General features: G+C 36.7%; 2 protein-coding genes across 4 annotated transcripts; both read right to left on the bottom strand.

Moving 5' to 3' along the window:
* Nucleotides 1-3,571: 3,571 nt before the first annotated feature.
* Nucleotides 3,572-11,323, bottom strand: LOC147864848 (pyrophosphate--fructose 6-phosphate 1-phosphotransferase subunit alpha-like). The gene is made up of 19 exons (XM_087319033.1): nucleotides 11,239-11,323; nucleotides 9,295-9,449; nucleotides 8,808-8,920; nucleotides 8,513-8,587; nucleotides 7,953-8,066; nucleotides 7,795-7,862; nucleotides 7,627-7,710; nucleotides 6,966-7,019; nucleotides 6,784-6,864; nucleotides 6,553-6,646; nucleotides 6,207-6,280; nucleotides 5,859-5,969; nucleotides 5,736-5,780; nucleotides 5,601-5,657; nucleotides 5,359-5,463; nucleotides 4,713-4,829; nucleotides 4,472-4,575; nucleotides 4,019-4,184; nucleotides 3,572-3,911 (listed from the first exon to the last, which is right to left on the bottom strand). The coding sequence occupies exons 1-19, from the start codon at nucleotides 11,302-11,304 to the stop codon at nucleotides 3,783-3,785; spliced, it is 1,812 nt and encodes a 603-aa protein (XP_087175159.1). The 5' UTR covers nucleotides 11,305-11,323; the 3' UTR covers nucleotides 3,572-3,782.
* Nucleotides 11,324-13,900: 2,577 nt separating this feature from the next.
* On the bottom strand, nucleotides 13,901-18,369 carry LOC147864849 (pentatricopeptide repeat-containing protein At4g39530-like). 3 transcript variants are annotated; one of them, XM_087319021.1, is made up of 3 exons: nucleotides 18,238-18,369; nucleotides 17,896-18,034; nucleotides 13,901-17,268 (listed from the first exon to the last, which is right to left on the bottom strand). In XM_087319021.1, exon 3 carries the CDS (start codon nucleotides 16,812-16,814, stop codon nucleotides 13,983-13,985), a length of 2,832 nt encoding a protein of 943 aa, XP_087175147.1. In that variant the 5' UTR covers nucleotides 16,815-17,268; nucleotides 17,896-18,034; nucleotides 18,238-18,369; the 3' UTR covers nucleotides 13,901-13,982. The 3 variants fall into 3 exon arrangements, 2 of the variants coding, with proteins under 2 accessions (XP_087175147.1, XP_087175146.1); XM_087319020.1 differs by lacking the exon at nucleotides 18,238-18,369 and having other exon boundaries at nucleotides 13,901-17,280; nucleotides 17,896-18,229; XR_015529732.1 differs by lacking the exons at nucleotides 13,901-17,268; nucleotides 18,238-18,369 and adding an exon at nucleotides 17,378-17,772 and having other exon boundaries at nucleotides 17,896-18,229.
* Between the last annotated feature and the right edge of the window lie 1,536 nt (nucleotides 18,370-19,905).

A 19,905-nucleotide genomic window follows, 5' to 3' on the forward strand; every position in this document is an offset into this window, starting at 1 on the left:
CTGGTCAAGTTCCTAAACAAAACTTAAGGGATGAGGGTAATTTAAACTCAAAACTTATCCCTTTAATACTTCACAGTCTCGACTCTCCATAACCTTAATAAATATTTATTATCAACATACCATACTTTCTAGTTATTCATGCAATGCACAAAAATGGCTAGTAACTAGAATTTAATTTGATGGTGCAGACACTCAACATCTAGATCATGAATCATTCAAAGGCGGTCAGACTATGTCAATGGCACTAAATGGTGATTACTATAAATATATTTGACTAAACAATGATACACTATATTACATGGTGGTTAGTATAATTGAACGTGAGTGTCATATTCTATGGGTGCTCATGCAATGCACCAACAACAAAAGCATTCAAATATGGTATTTGTGAGCACACATGATGCATTAGTGGCCCAAATAGACACAAGATTCGTTTTGTTGCTCGACTAAATTAACCATTTTACATTTTATGCATACATTCTTTCAAGATAGGACAAATACGATATTTGCTAGGACTCTTGTTTTTTAGTAGTTACAAAGTTTAATACAATATTGGCAATACTTTTAGTTAGATTTAAGTACAGATCACTAATAGATGTACATTTCTTGTTATCAAGAATCAAAAGTTGATGATTTTTTCATAGATGACTAACTTGAGATATAAAGATGATAAGACACTAATGCGGACTCACATGGGTCGTCATGAAGGAAAAGAAAACATTTGTAGTGTAATTGAATATCAAAACTTATGTTTCTTTAGGAGTTGTGGCGATAAAGCTACCATGGAAGTAACATTGAAATATATGCATTCTAAAGAAACATATTGGACAAGCACAACACAAAGACTTATATCGTTATTGTTGCCAGCACATTTGTTTGGGTTACACATTAGAACCTCCTCATATCAAAAAAATATCTAGATCCATTTTTCTATAGTGACCTATTAACAAAATGAGGATATTTTTACTAAACAATCACATGGCCTTGCTTGGGGTTTGATTTGCTACAATTTTGCAAAGGAAATAAAACAAGCTTAAATGATATTTATCTAAAACTTGAGTCCTTCACATCCCAAGGGGTAAGGAATTATTTTTTATTTTCTTCCAAGAAAAAATTGGTTCCCACTAGTTAGGTGAATTGCAACTGTATATAGATCAGGCTATGTACACTCTAAATCTATAAATATTCTACTATTTACATGTCGCTTTTGTATATATTTTGTTATCGTTGTGTAACACCTTAGATAAAAAAGGGGGGGCAAATGTTGTCTACATAACAACAAACAACAACCGGCAAACTTTTGAACGCAGATAGCATTGATATCACCGAAAGCCATATGGGCGATTTGCTGACTGGGGGGGTAGAGGTAGTGAGATAGTTGGAAGCACCATTTCAAATGTCTTGACGTGAAGTCCACCAATGGTGTGGTTTCCCTGTGTGAGATAAATTGTGCTTGTGCCAACTCTTGAGACTCCTCCTTGTAGGTTTTTGAATTGTACACACAAGGATACCACTAGATCAAGTCCATAGAGTTGTGATGGCATCTACAATTGTGTATATTTCCCCTTAGTACCATTTGAGACATCTATATTTCCAAATGTTGTGATGGCATCTACAATTGTGTATATTTCCCCCAAGTACCATTTGAGACATCTATATTTCCAAATGTTCACATACTGATTGATGCCATAGTTGATCATGCTTCCTGCAGCTTTTTTATCCCCAAATTTGTGTGCATCCAATCGTTGTTGTCCATGTCCTATGGAATATGAGGGGTAAGGAGGAGTCATGTGCTCCACACATTCTTTTGCGGAGACCACCATATAGCATAACCAAATTCGATTGACCTTTCCATGTCGCATGCTGTCAGAATGTGTATAATTCTTTCCCAAATCATATTTGCGTATGTGCAAGGCCTCAAGCAATGTTCAATCGATTCTAAATCATAGTTGCAACTCCTACATGCACCATCTTTGCCTCTCCGTTGTGGCCATTAATCAATCGGGAGAGCTTTACAACTGATAAGCCAAAGAAAGGAGTTGCATTTTTCAGGCAAGTCACTTGCCCACAACTTTCTCCAATAAGGTTGCATACAAGTTTCATCTAAGCCCTCCTACCTCCATTTAATACCAAGTGCATCTTTGTGAATTCCATGTTAAATGAAATTTTGGTCAATTTTTTATATATATTGAAACTGCAACAATTGTTTTTTTTTCTTGTTTTTCCGACATCCCACAAAATTTATGAGGGGTCCCTAGTAACTTTCTCTAGCTCCACCCCCTCTTGGATCCAAACCCGAGACACATCACGCAGCTTATGGACCCCTAGGACAATTTCCCAGCTTTTACCACTAGTAGTAATTAACTGTACTGGCTTCCAACATCCCTCTCATGATCTGTTTACATCTTCGTGGACTTGTACCTGTGTATTAGAGTGCACCACATGCTTGATCTCATGCAACTCATCTGTTGTGTCAAACCAACATGTCCACTAATACCTTGCATTTGTGCCATCCATGTTGTCCTTGATTCCCTCATACAATCTCATAGTGTTCGAGATCACATTCAACATGTTATTTACCTTAGGAATTCCATTTGTTAATTATTAAAAAAAACACCTTTGCAAACAATCAACCACTATTGCACATTTCATTTGTGTTCAAATGCATAGAGTTGCTTAAGTGTCAAACTATTCTGGGTGTATACCATATGGATACCTATATGATTCAATAGGACACTAAGATGAGCCGATACCATATTAAAGTCTGTTCAACAAGTTCAAGTAATGGATGAGAAATTTCCTCAACAAAATACTAAGATGAGTTCATACCTCAATCATGGGTTTCTCTTCAAAACAAGGTAATATTCCATATTTATCTTGTGATTCTAAAAACAAGAGAGAAGGCTCTAATATTTATTGCAGCTTCATGGATATTAACCGAAGATTCCCACTTATGTCACACATCATCTTAGATGCACGTTGACTCATGGCACAATCTTCGCAGTACCAAAACCAATGCATAGATGACATCAATTCAGTCTAAGGGTAACTTGTGAGAAGTTCTATTTATAAAGGGTAACTTACAAGGTCATAGCTATTTACAGCTAAGATAAAATTAGACTAGCACAAGTTGGGTTGACCAAGGGGAACACAAGTTTATATGATCATGAAGCATGATTACAATCTTGTAAGAAACAAAAATTATCATTGACCTCTCCAATTTTACCATCAAGGTAAAATTGTGTAAGATTACAGCTCTTTAGCAGGTACAAATTCCTACAAATTGATCATGAACGAATGCAGCACTTGCAAACCTCTACAACGTAGCCATCAATTAAGGTTAAATGAAAATATATTATTTTCCCCATTTGAGACAAATCCATTTGCCACTATGATCTAAGATAGCATACCTGTAATCATCTTTGTCGTCTTAGGTCTACACCATATGTGTGTATTCCTTGAATGTGCATACATTAGTCAACATTAACTTAAAGCCAATGAACAAAAAACAGAGTGCAAGAATTGCTCAAAGTGACATGAGGAAGAAAAATAGCATATGAGAGAATGCAACTCACTCTTAACATATGGTCCATTTTCATTTCGAAAGAAGAAAATTTTAGTGACAGTCATACAAAATCACATGCAAGTACGAAAAGAGAACATGCCACTCTTTGATGGCAAATAAAGTACTTTCAGCCAACGACCTTCACTAATTATTTACCGTATTTTTGAATTTTCGGTGCTTTCTCTAATTGTTTGAATATTAAAGACCCCAGTAGAGACTATGATGGGATAGTTCCACGGAAGGTTGACGTGGACATTATTGAAAGAACATCAATAACAGACCCCATAGAACTCAAGGCAGCCTTTAAGACCTCTTCTGGGCATCCTGGTTGGACTATCTTCTTGACCTAGAGTTAAAATAAACAAAATAAAGGTGAAAGATAATGAAGAAAAGATCTTACACCAGTCTGCTCTAGTAAGACATACAAAAAAGAAGGGATTATGTTATTGCTACCTTGTCCAAGTAAGCCCATAATTCTTGAATTCGACCAATATAATCCTGATCTTGAACAGAAAGAGTAATGGTCCTTGAATTGCCACCCGGGCCACTAAATTGGATGGGGCCTGGATTCCGGTAAAGATCCTCCATGAGCCATAAACTTGCATTTTTAACCAATGTTCTGCAGATGTATAAGAAATATTCGAATACGTCCTCCGATCAGAATTACGGCAAATGACACATCATAACAACAATATAAAAATTTCTAGGGAAAAACGCCCAAAATACCCTTAGCTTGTTTGGTACTCAACAGAAAATGGCAATATTTTCAAAAACTGAAAGAATACCCTTCTGTATTATGAAATTTGTTGCTACATAGGAATATTCTTGTAGATTTTGAAAACTTACAGCTTTTCTTGCAAATACTCAACCAGTCAAGATTATTTTGGTGTTTTCCCGAACTCTTACTGGTATGGCATCCCATTTAGGTGCACTTTAGCAGGGTGAAGAGCAGGCTTTCCGATCTGTGATACACCAGGACCCCCCAACCACCTTTTAACAACCATCATGGCCTGCAAATAATCATTTTTATTTTATCTTTCCAAAGTTAGAATAAATAAACACAATAGTAGCTTTCCAAATAACTACATGATATAGTTCTCTTTCAAGCTCTATAAAAACTATATCTTAAAATAACAGTAAGTCATACAGTGATTGGTGCAGCTCCACAGCGCCACTGTGAAACATCTTGCTTGAGGTTTGTTATGGTTGCCAAGTAGCCATTTAAGCCTGAAACTGCCAAATGATAGCATATTTGACCTAGTGCCTGCATCATATGACAAGATTTGGCATCAGTTTACTGCATAGTTTAAGAATTACCAGCAAACTGGTAACTTTCATATGCCAGATTACTAAAACTCCATTTACAAGGATAGAATAATTAAAAACGTCCTATAGAATTTTTTTTATATAAACACGGGCATTCTAATGCCTGCTTCCTGTGGCAACTGGTTGTCTCAATCCTAAACACTCTCTTGCCATTTTATTTTCTGATTTACTCATTTCAATATACCAAAATTGAACGAATGTGTAACTCTCCCACCCTCTCTATCACTTATGTAGACCACAAAGATTCAGATCCTGTCCAACTGCTGTATTTGGGTCGTATTCTAAAATGTATCCATTTTAGCAAATCAGGGCCTCATTAGAACTCAGCTTCAGGGTATGCAACAACCAAGAACCTGTGTTACATATGTTCTGCAAAGTTTTGAGCTTGAAAGCATTGGGTTTTCCAATTGATATGAATTTCTCTCATGCCAATCTTGGAAAGAACGAATGAAATATGGAATACTTACATAAGCATAATCACAATCGAAGTTGGAGGGCAGAGAACCTCTAGCCTGATATCCAAAAAAATGGCAAATTGCATTGAATTTCTTTCCTTTGTACGTGCCAGCTTTCTGAGAACCAAAGTACCAAAGTTCAGCTTGATTTCCATTTGCATAAAAAATTTACCCCAGTAAACCAAAGCAGAAGTGATCAGAAAATGCAAAACACTAATGTATACAGTCAGCGTTTCTGTTTAAAATAGTGATACCGTTCTTCTATTCATCTCCGTCTCTACTAACTGTGCAAACAGCTTTTCTGTCTCAATCTGCATGGCAAAATAATATATGAGAATCTCACATGTAAACTACGTCCTCTTTGAATCATCTATTAAGCCTTCCAGTACCTGGGATAGTTGAACAGAGTCATCTGACTCTTTTTCCAGCAGAAACTACCGAGAAAACATGAATGTTTCAGTAAAGAAGCTATTTAATATCGATTTATATGAATTACATCAAAATTTTCATACCTGACTACGAATAAACGGAGGTAAAAATTCAAACAAAGCAGATGCCCATGGTGAAAGTTCAGAAGGAACATCATCAATATGTACTCCTTGTTTCAAGTGACCATGAATTTCCTGCAGATAATTTTTAGACAGCTTTATACACCAAGCTGATGCAATAAAATCAAAACGACAGCTGAAGTTGCTAATATAATTTTCTAATGATCCAGTTCCAAATTCGTTTGAAATGTTTACTGTATACACACACACACACACACAGGTTCTATATCTGTGTATAAAGTGCTATAATTCCTTGTTAAGGGTAACTTGACGATAACAAACAAGCAGTACCTATAACAACTATGTGCATACCTCAAGAAGGGCATATACTTCAGGAATGTTTTCAATTAAGCCTTCAGGAAAAAGAATGACACCATGATATTTATCTACAAAATATGCCCATAAAAATGATCAGAACTATAGAATTTGCTCAATGTACACCTCAATTAAGATTTTGAAACAAAGTTAAAGCATGAGATCTATGTTTCGTCATTTTTATGTTGCATGTATGTATGTACACTTGTTATGGTGCATGCATGTATGTAATGTACATTTGACCAAATAAATAAACACATGCAATAGACATAATTCATATTTACATCACTTTTGTGTTTAAATGACTCCTCTTCAATCATTCAACCCTCCAAAATAGATGTACCTTTTTCTGCTCTAGCCTGGACCGCATCACAGATTTGTTTAGTCACATCAAACAAAGTCATTTTCGAAGTCGAAACCTCCTCTCCAAGTATAACCTGTAGAATCCAGAGATAAAACCACTGTCAAAAAAAATAGAAAAGACTACAGCTGACTATGAGCTAAATTGACAAAAGAAAGATGCATGCATGCATTGATCTGCATCGCTATAAAAAAATGCATCTCAAATCCATACCATATTTGGATGGGACTGTAGAGCACACTCAAGAGCTACATGAGAAGCTTTCCTTCCCATAAGACGAATAAAGTAATAATACTGCGAGAATTTCCATCAAAGATTAGCGAGTTCAGCAGGCAAATGCATACAGAAACAAAGAACAGCATAAAGTTGCCAAAACAAATAGCACTATCAAGTACCTTTTCTGCTGATAAAGCATCAGTGCAGATATTGCTTATCAATTGGGAATTCACCTGCCACAATTTCAATGCCTCTATATATCACATTTTTCTACCGTGGTTTAGAAAATTTACTGAGCTTCAAGTAAAGCAATTGGATGAATAAATAAGAGAGTGAATGGATCAATCCATTAAACATTTTAACCATAATATTGTAACTGAGTACAGGAATGAGAACAGACTATGCTAAACCAATTAACTGCTCGAGTGATCAGATAAGAAATATATATAACTAGGTTCCGCCAAGCTCATGTCTGTATTTGCCAATAAATCAATGCTAAGAACATGAACCCCACACTGAGTTTCTGTAACTTACACTGAGAAGACAAGTGGCATCCAACAGGGACCTTACAAACTTGTTTTTACAACTAAAAACCTTTGGAAAGGAGTGCTCCGGAGACTTCCAAGGTGCAATTTATTTATTTTTTATAACAGTTTATTTCAGGGTAATGTTCTCATAGGAGCATGAAATAACAGAATCATAATTTACCATCATTCCATTGAACTATTAGAAGTTTCACTTAGACTTGAAAGCTGAATATGAGCATCAGAACAATATCCTATCCTCGAAGTGTCTTAAACTTATATAGTGGTGCCTTAATGGCACCTCTTTTGGATATACCTTGCAGACAGTATCAAACCCCACATTAGCTTCAACGAAGTGATTCTTCAGGTCACCATTTAAAGTTACTGGAACACCAATGACCTACACCAAAAAACCTAAAATAAGATGCCATTTTGTTTAATACATACCAAGCCACAAAGGCAAAGAAAATTTGGTAAAATTCACCTTGGTATGACAACCTGTGGCTGCAAATGTCTCGGCTAATTGTGCTGCATCACCATTTGTAGTGCAGCCTGCCAAAACATGGTTTGGACATATTTCTTAGAGGCCTACAAAATGGCCCTTAATTCTCGTATGAACAGTCATGCTGGGAGGGTACATACCACCAACCAAGACAAGAGCATCCAATTTTAGGGCCTCACAAGCTGCTCTAGCATCATTTACTTGGTGCACTGACCTTATCTGATCCTTGGTTCTGCCCAATAAATCATAACCACCTGCACTAATGTAACATAATCAAAATCCCAAAGGTCTACAAGGAAGAATAAGTGATTTCCAAGTATCCATTCCATCGGCAATTCCAAAGCATTTACTTATAGGTGATCTTAATACATTCATAACATCCTTACAAATGACCCCAACAGAGTATTACAATTAGAATCATCACTTTGAACATATTTTATGCTCGCAATGTGGAAATCAGGAGAAAAGATCTAAAAACAGATACAGTTCTTAAACTTGTTGATGAACAGAAGAATCACAAAAGACATGCATAAACTCCTGCATGGAGGTTCATGGCTCAAGTCCCAGTGATACACACCATACTAGTCCTCATTGCCCTCTCTCAATGAATGTGATCAGAATAGAATTCAATCAATAGTAACTTTTGTTATACGAACGTATGGAAGATTCACAGAGAAATTTAAAGCAGGTAGGTTTCTACCTTGATTGCGATATGGTCCAAGTTCAGCTTCTGTAATCTCAATTGCCTTCTGTGCAAAAAGGCCTTCCGTTCCACCTAGAGTCAACATGAGAATGAGTATAGAAATCTATGGAAGCACAATGTCTGTTATCCAAAGATAAGGAAACACAACAAAACACTATTGAAAGATCATGGAGATGACAAGATTATAGGTTAACATTTAAAGAATCAATATCATCAAGCAACTTAATTTCCATGTTTAAAACTAACTCACTGCAATAAAGACCTTTCACAGAAGGAAAAGACACTAACTCACCAATAAAGCCAACGAGACAATTTTCGGCATTATGCGACTTCAACGCATCATACAATCCCGAAATGACATTATGGCCACCAGGAGATTGTCTCCCACAAAATACTAGTCCCACTCTGCAATTGCAACCCACTTCTTTCTTGTAAAGAGTTTCTCTGTCTCTTTCTTGTATTAAGGCTGTATCCTATATTTTTCTCAGCTCATACACTGGGGTTCAAATCTCAGTAACAGCACTAATTTACTGGATGACATTGCAGGATATGGGGTTGAATATACATATATATAGATAGATATTGCATATTGCATATTGTATATTGTGTGTACATTATAATGGGCTTACCTTAGTAGTAAGCTATTACAAGTTTCTGGTTTTAGAGACTTGACACAGCCAACTCTCTCTACTCCCTCTCTCTTCCCCTCTCCCTATGTCTAGTTGCAACTCAACTACTGCTATGCAGAAACAGTAACAATAACAGCATCAAATAAACACCTTAGCTTCTTTGTTGGTGTCCCATCATCAGCATGAGATATAAGCTGCACAAGCGGTTGTCCATATGTCAGAGGAAAACTTCTACTGATTGCCAGAGCATCTGAAGGATCCACGGCAGTTGTAGGATCCCCATATACTACCCTCACGCGCTTTCCCTACAAAGAAAAGAAAAAGTCAAATAAATACCAGATTCTCAATCCTGCTCAAAAAGTTGGCAGAAAATAAGCACTATACACATGTATTTTCTCAATTCTTCATTAACAAAGAATTATAATATTATATTCTTCAAATCATTTTTTGTAGAATAATGTTCATATAGTGACAGAAGATTATGACGAACATACATATAATCATGCATTAAAAGATTCACAGAGACCAGGGCTATACCCATCAGCTTGGTAAATAGCCATTAGTTGGCCACAGCATGAATGTTATGGTCTGACCTAAAAGATTCCATTAACATCACAGAGGCCAGGGTTACACCCATCAGCTTGGTAAATAGCCATTAGTCGGCCACATTCTGGATGTTATGGCCTAGCATAATTGACTTCATTAACATATGATCTCATGTATCCTCATGTAATAACACAGGCAAGTATATCTTGTCAGCTTGAAACCATAAAACTAGGCATATAATGTTTAGCTATAATCATTTTATTTATTAGAATATCTTAGAATGGCAAACGATTTCCAATTCACAACAGTAGATTGCATCATCAGTCTGATGGAAGCATTGACTCCAACATGGTGTCATTAACCCATCAAGTATCCATTCAAAGCCAGAATGGAACCGAAATCTTCTTTTTTATCAGAAATTTCTTTAAATGCCAAAATTTGTATACATCCAATAATTTACAATTTTATCCAGATAGAAGACAATTTCATTATCTATTGAATGCAAGCATTTATTCTAACACGGCCCCAATAACTCATCAAGCATCAATTCTAAGCCAGAGATTGATAGGAACACATGCAATAAATTAGCTCACGTTTCTCACAAATGGAGACATAATGGGAGTTTTCAGATGAATGTGTATGTAGCAAAGTGTACAGAAATCATCTTTAAAGCCTTTCCCGTCAATAAAAGCACAAGGAGAGACTACAAACGTCAGATAGAGTACATTATGAGATTCCTACTTCGCACTCAAAACCCCATTGTGTATAACATCACGCCTGGAAATTTTTATTATTGATAAGATATAAAAAGATTTCAAGAGTCCTCTTAACCAGATACAAAACTAGATATTGAAATCAGCATAGAGTTTACCTCACCTAGAACTCATTAAATCATTGACGTAATGTGACAAAAAAAATCTAAGTTTCTTCTAATAAAAAAGACAAACAAAAGTGCAGAAAACAAATCTTTCAAATGCATGTAGCCGTTAATTCACCTTGAACGCCTTATAATTTTGATATGGCAGCAACAGAGAAAGAAAAGCAAAATTGTGTAAGAAAACCAGAAATTGAAGTTCAAAAAGTATTTGCCTTCCTTGGAACTTTTTACATTATTGATACTGCATAGCAAAAAATATTCTGATTTTCTCCTAAACAAACAGTAAAACAAGAATTTCCTCCTAATCAAATACAGTAACACAAGGATGTGCAGGAAGTTTCTCCTAAACAACGAAGATACGAAATTCTTCTGAGCAAAGACAGTAACGAGTAACGACATTCCTTCCCACCTAAACAAATACTTCAATTTTGAAGCAAAAAAGGTTTATCCAATAAAGATTATAAAGCAAGAATGTGCAAGAATTTCTCCTAAATAGCAGAAATATGTAACCGTTTATCTTAAACAAAGAAAATGAAGCAGAAAAGTAAGAAATATGAGCAAGAATCTCCTCCTAAACAAAGAAATAAATCTAAGAATTTGCATTGGATGGCAAAGAATGTATAGGAGATTTCTCCTATAGAAATCAAGTAAATTAAGAAATAGCATTTTACCTGCAATGCAGGTGGAAGCTGTGGAGTGTATTTGCCCCTGATTTTCTGAAGGCCAGCGAGTTCCATCTTAGAGCACCTTTCCTTTCTTGATATAAAAAAAAATGCAGAAATGTTCAGTTAATGGACGATGTGTTTACTCAATTACAGTAAGCAATTTCAAGCATATATTTTCCTCCAAGAAAAAGGACATTAAAGCAACAAATGTGTCAAAAACAATTTCTTCCTAAAAAAACAGGACTATAAATCGAGGAACATGTGCATGAATTTCCTCTTAAACATAATTCAGTAAAAGCAGAAATATGCGCCTGGAGATTGTCAGTTAAATGCAGAAGAACTTCAGTTTTTAAGTGGGAAAAAAAAAGAAAAATTTACAGCTCAGAAAGGAAGACCAAATTTAGCAGCGAAAAAAAAAACAAAACAGACGGAAGGCAAGAAAGAAAGTTCGGTAGGGGGGGGGGGGGGGGGGGGGGACCTCTCACGTTTCGAAGGGGAAGGAGACGGAGAGATTCCTACTCGAATTAAAAGTGCTGCCGCTGGTGCAGGGAAAATGCAGAGAGACGTTGGATCTGGTCTGTGGGAGGAGAATATGGCGATGGAGAGCTGGAGCTTAGCGCACGAGCACTCTGTCTGTCTGTCTGTCTGTCTCTCTCTCTCTCTCTCTCTCTCTCTCTCCCACGCTCTTTGTGTCTCTTGAGTCTTAACCCCTGAGCCTTTCATGCAGATAGAGAGAGAAATAGAGAGAGAGAGAGAGAGATGATAAGCCTTCGCCTCTCTATTATGTAAGGGAGGTTTCACACGGGGCGAGGTTTTGCAAACATCGGCCGGTTAGTCGATCGATCTCGATCGGTGCGTGTTTCGCATCACGTGTTTGGTATCATGCATCCAGGTGCGTACCCGACCGGCCAACCACCCGCATGCATCCATAGCCCTCCGAACCCCCCCCCCCCCCCCTTCTGCAGTTCACATCCCCAGAATGGAATGGCCCGTCCATCCCGTGCATCTCCTCTCGGTAGTTAAAGCCAATCACGATCATGCGTCTCTCCCCCGGAATCTCTCTTCCGATGGTTTGTGTGGCCTCGACTTATTTCGTAGCTTCTCGTCGACCCTATATATATATATAAACCACTCCCGCTTTTCGCTCACACGAGTAGTTGATCAACATAAACCAAACCTTTTGTCCACATTTCGTGCATGAGTCGATTATTATCCTTATCCAAAAGGCCCACCCATGCATATTAGAACATACCGCACGAAAATGGCCTCTAAGTGTAGATTCAGCACGTCATGGGTTTTGGCCCTACTATTAAGCTTGATTGATTCATTCATCGTAAAAATGTAGAGCATTACTAGGGCTTGAAGATTGGTCATGGTTTTGAAAACGCCAAATTGGTGTGCACACATGCAATTTGCAACATAAAGAAAAAAAAAAACTATGTTTGAGGGCTAGGTAATCGCCAAGTTCGAAGGCCCAAACCTTTGCATCAAGATCTATGTGGGAATACATGCGTCTGAAAATGAGAATCTTCATGGTAGATTAAGGCCCATAAATAAAGGAGAGACTAATTCCAATATACATACAAATGTAGAGCACTCCTAAAGGGGGGGGAAGGGGGAGGGGGAACTAAGAAAAAGACTCATGGGTCAATAACGTGACAAACTAGGACATGGGGTCCGCACTTCAAATAATACGAGGGCTACAAACACATTAGTATCTCTAAGCTTTATCCTTTACCAACCTTTTAAAATATTTGTATGTAATGGGAAAATCTCCAAACTTTATCCCATGGAGATGTTAAGAATATCCATTACAAGATCGCTTTTTTCCCCACACAAAGAGAAATGTCTATTTCTTTTGTATATACCAATATATCGATACATGGTTTACACACAAAATCATTGAATTTCTTCTTACAAACTGTTTTCCTACCTCTTGCTATTTGCCATTTGCCCCCATTTTATTCGTCCTCACCGCATGTCATTATATATCTCTGCTTTAACCCTAGTACAATTTGCAAACCCTACGTTTCTAACTTCTTAACCATCATAAAGCTTCCATATTCAAAATTCTCAATGTTTATGTCTGTATTGAAATGACATTATATCATGAACTAAACAAGATAAGAAAAGACACACATTATAATTTTTGGAACATGGACTAATTCAAACAATTAGGTACCAATGCATCCTTCATATATACAAGGTAATATTCAGCATCAGCAAAGTCATTGAGACAAATACTTCTAACATGCACATTACACCATTCTGTCATATGTCAATGCACACTTTTTAAAGCTTGTGCTAATAATGTCATCACAACATGTTTTTGAAGCATGATACTAATCACGCTCACCCTTCCCAAGGTAAAGAATGTTTGATCATTCAAAAACATGAAACAATAGCCTTTTTATTTCGATTAATTGATTTCTCCACTTGAATGATTAGTTGGGGCATTTTGAAATCTTGAAAGACAAGTTAGACATGTCTTTTTTCATCCTTGGGATGATAATTTTGTTAATTTATCGACCACAACCCTTGCCATTTTAATAGTCAATTAACATATTAAACCCCCCCCCTCTCTTATTGGCACGCAATGGTATTGTTTTCAACCGCTGCAGTTGTGGATGGATGGCGATTTATAAAGCCATACTCTTAGACATTTATAAAGCCATATTCTTAGACATAATTTTGAATTATTATGGAAATGCTTTCACATTTTTCTCTAGCATGTGATGTCATGTTTCCACTCAATCTTCCCACATGTGATTGGCTGCATAGATATTTGACATAAGAACATATGCAGCATCATTTTTGCAGCTAGATGTCACAAGATGATCAAAAGCTCGCCTTCCGACATCGACATTGTTATACTTTGCGGCAGCACCAAGCAAGGTCATCCAAATCATTGAATCCGGATGCAATGGCATTCTATGAATACTTTCTTCGGCTTCTAATAGAAATCCAGCACGACCAAGCATATCCACTATACATACATAATGCCCACTTGATGGTATTGTTCCATAGCCCTTCATCACCTCAAGCAATTTACATCCTTCTTGGATCAATCCTCCATGACTACATAATGATAGCAAAGACGTAAATGTGACATTGTCCACGTTAATGCCATCTTGTTTCATCTTTTGCAAATAACGATGCAATTGGGTGCAATCACCATAATCAGCTAATACAGAGATCATTGCATTCCATGATACCAAGGTTGATCGGTCAGGTAGCATTTCAAACACCTTTGAGGCATCACTCAAACTTCCACATCTTGAATACATAACTACCAGCATATTCCCAACAAATAAATCCAGCTCCAACCCTCTCTTAGATAATTCAGCATGAGCAGATTTCCCAAGATCAAGAGTACCCTCATTAGAAAAAGCCTCAAGGGCATGCATGTATATGATCTCATTAGGTTCCATCCCTTCCATCTGCATTCCTGTAAACAAACAAGAAACATTACTATCATAACCACACCTAGCACACATTGATACAACTGTTGACCATGCAACTACATTTTTTACAGGCATCATGTCAAATACATGAAGTGCCTCATTGATGTTACCACATTTTCCGTAAACATCGATTAAGGTGCTGGCAATATGATGATTCATTTCGAAACCATAATGAGCTACATAATGGTGTATGAGTGTGCTCTGATATATATCTCTTAGGTTTGCCAATGCATGAAGAACACATACAATTGTTATTTCGTTGGGTTCTACGTTTTCATGTTGCATTTTCTCAAACAACTCAAGAGCATCTTGCGCATAAGAAGAGTCAGCATGTGCCCCAATGATGGCAGTCCATGACACAACATCTCTCACTTCCAAGTTATTGAATACATTACAAGCATCTTCAATACTTCCACATCGAGCATACATATCTATCAAAGCATTTCCAACAAATGGCATTGAATGCATAGTACCATGTGATGCAATACAAGTGTAGATTCGATGCCCTTGGATTAGTGCTCCTAGGCAAGAACAGGTTTTGAGAATGCACAAGGTCGTGATTCTATTTGATTCAATTCCTCTTCTTTGCATTTCCTCAAAGACTTTGAAAGCTTCCTCAACAAGTCCCAAGTCAGTAAATCTTGATATCATTGAGTTCCATAGAACAATGTTTGGCAATGGAATGCTACAGAAAACACAATACGCATCACCAATGCAGCCACAATTTGCATACATATCCACAACTGCACTGGAAATGAAGACATTGGAATCTAGTCCTCGTACAATGACCTCAAAATGCATGAATTCGCCTTCAAATAATCCTCCTGAAAGAGAACATGCTTTTATAAAATCCACGAAAATCATGGCATCAGGCGTGAAACCTTGTTTGATCATCTGCTCTAACAGTATAAGACCAGTATTACCTTGTCCACGTTGTTCTAAATGCCCTATTATAATTGTAGACCAAGCACTGATGTCTTGTACTGACAATCGATCAAATATTTCACGTGCATTTTGTAAGCTACCACATCTCATATACATGCCCACCACACTACTTCCAACAAAAGAATCTAAATCAAAACCCTTTTTTACTATTTCAATATGAAGAAGTTTTCCTTCATGAAATGCTGACGTTACTGTGCATACCTTCAGAATACATACACAAATGCATTTATCTGCTTGTATACCTATCTCTTGCATCTGTTTGAACAAGAGAAGAGCTTCTTGATTCTGTCCATGTTCAAAATACCCTGAAATCATCACCGACCACGACACAACATTATACAAACGTAACTTATCAAAAACATAACGGGCATCTTCTATACAATGGCATTTAGCATACATATCAATTAATGTGCTTCCAACAAAAATATCTAAATCCATTCCATATTTTGATAGGTTTACATGGGCCCATCTTCCTTGTTCTAATGATGCCAAGCTTGCACATGCTCTAAGCAAACAAAGAAATGTTGCTCTATTTGGCAATATGCCATCTACCTGTTGCATTTTATTAAACATTAAGATAGCTTCTTCATTAAATCCTTGGTCTACGTAGCCTGTGATGAGAGTGCACCATGACACCACATCTCGCTTCTGAATCAATTGAAATACACAAAATGCATCAAGCATACTTCTGCACTTAGCATACATATCAACAAGAGCGTTCCCAATAATGTGGTTTGAACCAAACCCTTTCTCTAAAATGTAAGCATGGATAATCTTGCCTTCCATAATAGCACCTATAGTGTTACATGCTTTTACACCACATATGAATATGACAGCATCAGGATCTGCATATTGTTTTTCAAATATTTGAAGAGCTTTGTCACCGTGCCCTTGATTTGTATATCCAGACAATATGGCCGCCAACGAAATTCCATCTTGAGTATGCATTCTAATGTACACATTATGTGCATCATCAATCCTGAAACACTTAACATACATGGCCACCAATGCAATTCCAACCAAAGGATCTAATTCACGTTCTTTATCTGTTAAGAGGTTATGAATAACTTGACCTTGATGTATGCAATGGCATGATTTTAGGGCAGAAACATATTCCATGGTAGTGGGGTTGTATTTTCCTATCACTTTGAGGATACATTTTTCTCCTCTCATTCTAGCATCGTCCTCGAATGTAAGGTGTGCTTGCGAGGATAATTTCTTTGTATTATTGGTATCCTATTTATCATAAGCTAGTACCATTACAAAAACGCAGATCATATAACAATCCAAGGGGATATAAAATACTTACATTTTATTAGAGAGCACAGCTAATTTTGTTTTGAGGTACCTCAAAAACTTTTGCAAAAAAGTGAGTATCAAAAAGAGATGTATAATAGGGGAATAAAAAGTAGATTACATGAGATCTTGGAATGTCTTTCATTACGACTGAGTTTAGATTAAAAAAATGGCAATGTGGAAATCAAACCATCAAGGATAGATTAGTTCTAAATTTGAGGAAAGCCAATCATATATATTTATTAGGTGAGCAGCCATACTAGCATCTTAGAGGTGTCACAATCGTTTGTTTTCACAATGATTTCTGAAGTTTGGGAATGACTCCTTTTACCTGCAAAGGAGCCTATAGAATGAATTGATTTTGTATATTCTCTCTCTCTCTCTCTCTCTCTCTCTCTCTCTCTCTCTCTCTCTCTCTCTCTCTCTCTATTGCAACAACATTCATTGGTAAAGTTATTGACCATCAAGAGTCGCTACTCACTTTCACATGTAGCACGTGAAATGTAATATTTTTGGTCTCATAGCTCATATTTGACCTCTGAGGACGATAATAGAATCTATCTATCTATCTATCTATCTATCTCTGGATAGTTGTCTAAGAGATTTTTCAGCACAATGGGAGTCAACCAACTCTTGACTACCTTGTTTGGTAAGTATATAGATCATCTCCATGAATTTCATTGAGCTGAAGCTCAACATGAAAATATGGCATTACCCTACGTACCGTGAACCATGAAATTATGAAATGAATAATGCAATCATGAATATTCAACATGACCCATCAGAAATAAATCATGAGAATATGAGTCTTGAGCCCAATTGACGGTGTGTATTCCTATGAAATGAGAATAATGGCAGAAATGTGGTTAGATAACCTAAACATGTAAAGTAACTCTTTGACACCACCAAATTCAGAAGAAAAGAAGAGAAAGCATAGAGATTAAATGAACGCACATACCATGACGAACCCCCATTAGCATCCTATGTCCAGCGTAACAAAATCTGTAATTCAAATAATCATGTCACAACTACAAAGACAAGACACCCTTCAGATTGCCCTCTACTAGAGCTTGTGCTGATCGATTCTATGCCTTGCTCTGAGCATAACGGTAATCACATGGGCTGTTGATTTCCATTTGTACTTGAAAAATTTGTGACAACCACCATCACAATGGGAAATGGTAAGTAATTACGCTGATGGTTGTTGAAGAGATCAAGGGGGGATTTTTCTAGTGCAAAAAACATGGGTAAGATCCTCCTTTCATTTGGTCACAATATAAGGATTAGATCCTTCACTTACCTCACCAATTGTCATTGTTAATTCTAATTTGTAGATTCCATGGTTCCACAAGTAATTTCCACAAACGCAAGAGCTTCCTGCATTTGGGTCTCTTTGGTTAGTGACAAAGGGCCGCATACTTAACCACCCAAATGGCTTTAGCAACCGAGCATGTAATGAACCTATGTAATAACTCAACCTTTGTACAGAAAAAACCATGTGGGATTCGAAGTATATCTTCATTAAAAGTCATTGCCAAAGGCAACCCATTGATTCGAAATATATCTTCGTTTAAAGTCATTTCCAAAGGCAACCCATCGACCATTACACGCCAAAGAAACGGCATTGCACAAAATGGAAGATGAGAATGCCATCCTGCTTCTAAAACTCAGCACCACCACTTCACACATCGGGTTAATGCGCCATGTACCCAAAACCTTCTTTGCTAACCAAGCTCTTTCTTCAACCAACTTATGGTATACACTAAAAGTGTGCACCACAACTATCTATTTTTCACTACCAAATGACCAATCTTTCCATGGCGCCTTAACCACCAACTTGGGATTTGGGGAATTTAGTATGTGAAACTACTTCAAAGTGTCTGAAAGGCCATCATTTTACTATGTGACTCTAAGATAGCATCGTCCAATGTTACCGAGCCATGCCTTACCATTCAATTGAATTGTGAATTGTGACTTTCTTTTCCATCCCAGAATAGTATCCTTGAGGTGGCCACAACCTCTACTACCAAAGAATTACTATATTTTATACTCTCCAATTGAAAAAGTTCATACATGGTTGCCAAGAGAGCACTAATTGCTAACCAATAATAGATCCTAAACTTTTAAATGCTCGAGTACTATTAACAACATGCAACCACAAAGTTGAATTCTCATTTTTCCTATGGTATATACCCACCTCCACAAAATGAAAAATTATTTCTACCCAAGGTTGAGTGCTTACGTACATACCTTTTAAAAGGTTAAATCTTTGAGCTACCATATGATCTTCTAAATCTTGTAAAGCAACCCCTACACATTTTGGGATAGATATATTGTTCCATTTAACCCAACTCATACCAATTATTGACTCTTTCTTGTACAACGTATATTTAAATGAACAAGCCAAATGATCAAGTTGGCTCTTTGTCCATGGTGTTTCTCTCTTTCATCCTAAATAAGTATTTTACATCATTGATCACTAGCTTGCAAAATCATATTCCTTGAAATGAATATAACGGATGGAAGTTTTTTTGCTATGGCCTAAATTGACAATCCTTTCAAACCAAACTCTAGAGACATGATGCAACTTGGTGTACTTAGCCTTCTTTCAAAAAAAAAAATCAAACAATGAAAAGTACTACAAAAACCAACATCCTCAAATGTATTAAGATGAAGACAAATATTTGGTGCCAACAAATAATTGAACTACATTTGGAAATGTAGTCTTCAAGCCAAAATTATTAACCTCATGGAAACACTATATGAGGAACCCACATACTCCTCAACTACATGCAAAAGAAACTGAATGGTTCCTAATCATGTATGTCAAAGATCACTCTTTTCAATAAGTTCACACAAATACCATCTTTCAATTACATTTTTATTAGCTTTCATTTATTCCTTGGCACATGTCATAGATTTTTTAATACAAAAGTTTAGGATTGGCTTAGATGAGCTTCCCAACATT

This window comes from Azolla caroliniana, unplaced genomic scaffold (genome assembly GCF_043228905.1).
Source record: "Azolla caroliniana isolate FFs.n. ecotype wild unplaced genomic scaffold, voAzoCaro1.0.p SCAF_4, whole genome shotgun sequence".
Taxonomy (NCBI): Eukaryota; Viridiplantae; Streptophyta; class Polypodiopsida; order Salviniales; family Salviniaceae; genus Azolla; species Azolla caroliniana.